The 4,431-nt window shown below is 39.9% G+C and overlaps 1 protein-coding gene across 1 annotated transcript in view; it reads right to left on the minus strand.

Annotated features, from left to right (window-relative positions):
• LOC122057466 (helicase-like transcription factor CHR28) overlaps window positions 1-4,431 on the minus strand; it is a 135,731-nt gene that overhangs the window by 85,137 nt on the left and 46,163 nt on the right. The window contains exon 7 of the mRNA XM_042619577.1: window positions 3,398-3,607. Coding sequence (XP_042475511.1) covers window positions 3,398-3,607 — 210 coding nt within the window. The remainder of the gene's footprint in view (window positions 1-3,397; window positions 3,608-4,431) is intronic.

The following is a 4,431-nucleotide window of genomic DNA, read 5'->3' on the forward strand; positions in this document are numbered from 1 at the left end:
GGGGGGGAAGGTGAGAATTACGCAGCCTTATCTCGAGAATGTCAAGAGGTTATTTCGACCGCTTGACCACCAGGTCGCAACATTCATACCTAACCATTGGACTAAGCAAGCCCCTTGTTCCCCTTCTTCTTTATTTATAATAAACCAATTAACAACTTAAAAAATTAATAACCCAAACCATGCGTAGCTAACTTGGTTGCCAAGTAACTCTAATGTAGAAGTAGGTTACACAAGGCAACTACTCCCAATGTATTACAGTCCAAGCCAATTTAGATATGACTCCCCAACTAGTCTTGATAGAAATCAGAAATAGAAGTAGGGAAATAAAGAAACAATGACCAGAACTAACCATAAAGAACTACTTATACAGAACAGAGAATAAACCAGTAGCATGAACCAGCAATAGGAACCAAACCCTAGGGAGAAAGGCCTGCGGCTAGGGTTAGCAAGGGGTACCTGCGGTTGGAGATGGGAGGCTCAGATGGAGCCCAAACTTGGGTCGATTGAAGCCCTAGGGTGCTGAACAAAATCCTCAAATATCTTTGAATTCTGCCGGTAGGTTTGAGAGATCCAAGACTTTTTGATTTCAGACCTTTAAACAGAGAGAATAGAGGTTTCCTCAAGAACAGCAACAGATCACTTCAACTGGCCTCCAAGTTTGGATCGAGTTGTCCTCTTGGAGGTTAGAACAATACCCTAAAAGGGCTTGCTGATCACAACTCAGAATTGGAAGATAACGGAGATCGATGAACTTCAAGAACCCTAACCTTCAGCTGAATCGATTCAGGTTTTATGCCTTGAATAAATCAGAATATTTCCCTCACTCTTCTCCCACAGCAATCAATAATTAAGGACAGAAAATAAAGTAGGAAAGAAGAGAACAATCAAGAGAGATACGGTTGGAATGGTTATCTCAGCCAGGGCATCTCACCCACAGCTATCTCGGTTGTTTAGAAGCAATTAACTGCAATAATCTTTACTCATTCAAGTCTGGTTTTTCTGTATACAGCAGCCCCTCCTTTAAATAGAGGACTGAAGGTACAATAGTAGCAATTAGACTCAAATTAGGAGTTGTACTCCCATTAGGAATTAATAATAGCAACCTAGACAAATTAGGTAACTAACATCTACTAACTAACAGCCACTTAAGGCTGGCCGATGGGCCCATTCATCATGGGCCGATGGGCCTTTAGTACGAAGGATCGAACTCAGCCATAAGCTGGTTCGATGGCTATTTGGGCTGGGCTTACCTCCTGCGATAGCTCAACCCATAATGTGGATCTACATCAACTCCCCCCTCTTAAAATCATTCGTCTCCGAAGAATGCATGAAGGACATATAGCGCTAGTAGAGATCCGTATCAAAACGCTGAAAATCATCGGCATGGATCCAAGTGCAATCTTTCTGAGGTCGTCCTTTCCATTTGACTAGAAATGAGTAGTAACCCTTACCACCACGAACAGTAGTGAACTTGATTTCAAGAACATCTTCAATAACATCATCCGTAGGTGGTCACAAATTGGGGAAGTCTCAATGCATGCTCCATATCTCCATCATTAGAATAATGTCCCACATAGAGTGTTAGATCAACCACATTGAAGACATTGTTAATTTTCAGAATAGGAGCCTTGTACAGAACAGAGAATAAACAAATAGCAAGAACCAACAATAGGAACCAAACCCTAGGGAGAAAAGGCCTGCGGCTACGGTTAGCAAGGGGTACCTGTGGTTGCAGATGGGAAGCTCAGATGGAGCCCAAACTTGGATCGATTGAAGGCCCTAGGCTGCTGAACAAAACCCTCAAATATCTTTGAATTCCGCCGGTTGGTTTGAGAGATCCAAGACTTCTTGATTTCAGACCTTTAAACAGAGAGAATAGAGGTTTCTTCAAGAACAGCAGCAGATCACTTCAACTGGCCTCCAAGTTTGGATCGAGTCGTCCTCTTGGAGGTTAGAACAAAACCCTAAAAGGGTTAGCTGACTCAGAATTGGAAGATGATGGAGATCGATGGACTTCAAGAACCCTAAGCTTCAGCTGATTCGATTCTAGTTTTATCTCACTCACTCTTTTCTCAAAGCAATCAATAATAAAGAACAGAAAATAAAGTAGGAAAAAAGAGAACAATCAAGAGAGATGTGGGTGGCAATGGCTATCTCAGCCTGGACATCTCACCTATAGCTATCTCAGCTGTTTAGAAGCAATTAACTGAAATAATCTTTTTTCATTCAAGTCTGGTTTTCTGTATACAGCAGCCCCTCCTTTAAATAGAGGTCTGAAGCTACATAGTAGCAATTAGACTCAAATTAGGAGTTGTACTCCCATTAGGAATTAACAATAGCAACCTAGACAAATTAGGTAACTAGCATCTACTAACTAATAGCCACTTAAGGCTGGCCAATGGGCCCATTCATCATGGGCCGAAGGGCATCTATTACTAAGGATCGAACTCAGCCATAATGTGGATCTACATCAAACTCAAGTTCTTCAATACAAGAAAAGAAAGTAAGAAATTAGAAACTCCTACTTAATTCTATGGAGGAAAATACAAATTAGAAACCCAAGTAAATAAAAACTAGATTATTCCAGCAATAAGATCTACACTCCAATAGTCCAATACGCTACCTTTCATGGAGCCCACAAAAGATCTCCTCCAGATAGAAAGCAGATGATATAGATTAGCCACGTGTTAAATTTCTGATCTAATTCAATCAAATAATCCCTTTTGTATAGGCATGCATCTCATGTATGTGCATGTGTGTATACTAGTAGTCTAGTACTCTTAGGTAGATTAAAAAATATATATACACATGGAAAAAATTTTCCTTCACTGGCGGCTGAATGATGAGACTGTCCAAATGTGACCCCCTTCACTCCGCACCTCTCTCCCACACTATTGTGCGTGGTCACAATGGGCCAGGTTGAATGGGAATCCATTCACCGTGGCCTTATGAGAACTTGGTCCTATATAAATAAATGAAGGGCTATGATTTTTCTTGTGATTTTTTGAAACATCACCATCGGTTGTTACATGAATAACTACCCCTCCTCTCCTTTTTCTACAAATAACTAGAACATTTTATTGCAGAAAAAAAAAATTGAGAACAAACAAGTCTAGGCCAAGCCTGCAAACTGACAAAGGAAAAGCTCAATCAATGAGTTACCCAAATACCCAATTGATTGGATGCCAGAAAGGTTTACAAATGCAAATATACGTTGCACAATAAATTTTTGCACATTTTTTACATTTGCATCCTAAATAATCTAAAAGTTTGACAGCAGATTTCGAGCCCCCTCAGAAACACGACTAACCAAGCTAGCAGATAACAGAAATGTCTATGCTGAAAACATAACTGGAAGTCTGAAAGTAAGAAAAAGTAAGGGGAAAGAAAATCGAACCTGCAGAGCTAAAATCCGATCTTCCACGGTATCTTTGACAGTTATCCGAGAAACGGTTACAGGATGAGTCTGCCCAATTCTATGTGCTCTATCAATAGCCTGATCTTCGCTTGTTGGATTCCACCAGAGATCAAGTAGAATAACATGACAAGCAGCAACCATGTTAAGACCAAGATTTCCTGCTTTTAGTGACATCAGCATAACAGTCACCTGTAGTAAAAAAATAGAGCTTAAAGATATGAAGTCCACAAATAGATCAGTATAATTAAAAATATATAAACCTTCATAGTGATCCTAAACGATGCAGTAGGCCATAAATACAAAATGTGCACACTAAACACAGGAAAAAACAAGGAAATCGGTGGCAAATTGATGTAGATAAGTCACTTATGGGATTATTTTATTGCAAATAAGCCTTGGGTTGGGTTATGTATGTGTTGGGCCTTTGATCCCAAGGGTTTTATTTGTAATGGATCACTTTAATGGGCCTAAAATATGAGTAGAAAGTAGGAAAATAGGATTTAATTTATTAGTTTAGTTAGTCCTATTTTGAGTTTATTTCCTTTGTTATTTCAGTATCCTAGCCAATTTAGGTTTCCTATTTAGTTAGAGATTGGGTTAGGCCTTTCTTTTTTAGTGTTTGTGTTAGTTTTGAGTTTTCTATATAAGTTTGTAAGGGGCTACAACATTGAACAAGTATTTATGAATGAAAAAAAAAAGATGACTTATGTTGTTGCGCTGTGGGATGTAGTTGAGTGACATGCCCTAGGTGAGATGCCTAAACCTGAGGGTGAGAAGCCCATTCACTAGTTCTTCTTCCCCCTTCTCAACCCATGAAAATACATAAAGGAAAAAAGTCTAGAATTACTAAGGCAATGCCTACTAACACAATGCTCTCGTCCCCCCAGTCTACAGAGGCATGTTGTGTCCCTTATAAGTTTATTGGGCAAGAGACTGCTACCCACTTACGTGGCCATTGTGCCATTGCACAGACCAAAGGGAGGCATCTTCAGTGCATGGGGTGGGGGGGGGGG

The sequence above is a fragment of the Macadamia integrifolia genome, chromosome 12, assembly GCF_013358625.1.
Source record: "Macadamia integrifolia cultivar HAES 741 chromosome 12, SCU_Mint_v3, whole genome shotgun sequence".
Classification (NCBI taxonomy): domain Eukaryota; kingdom Viridiplantae; phylum Streptophyta; class Magnoliopsida; order Proteales; family Proteaceae; genus Macadamia; species Macadamia integrifolia.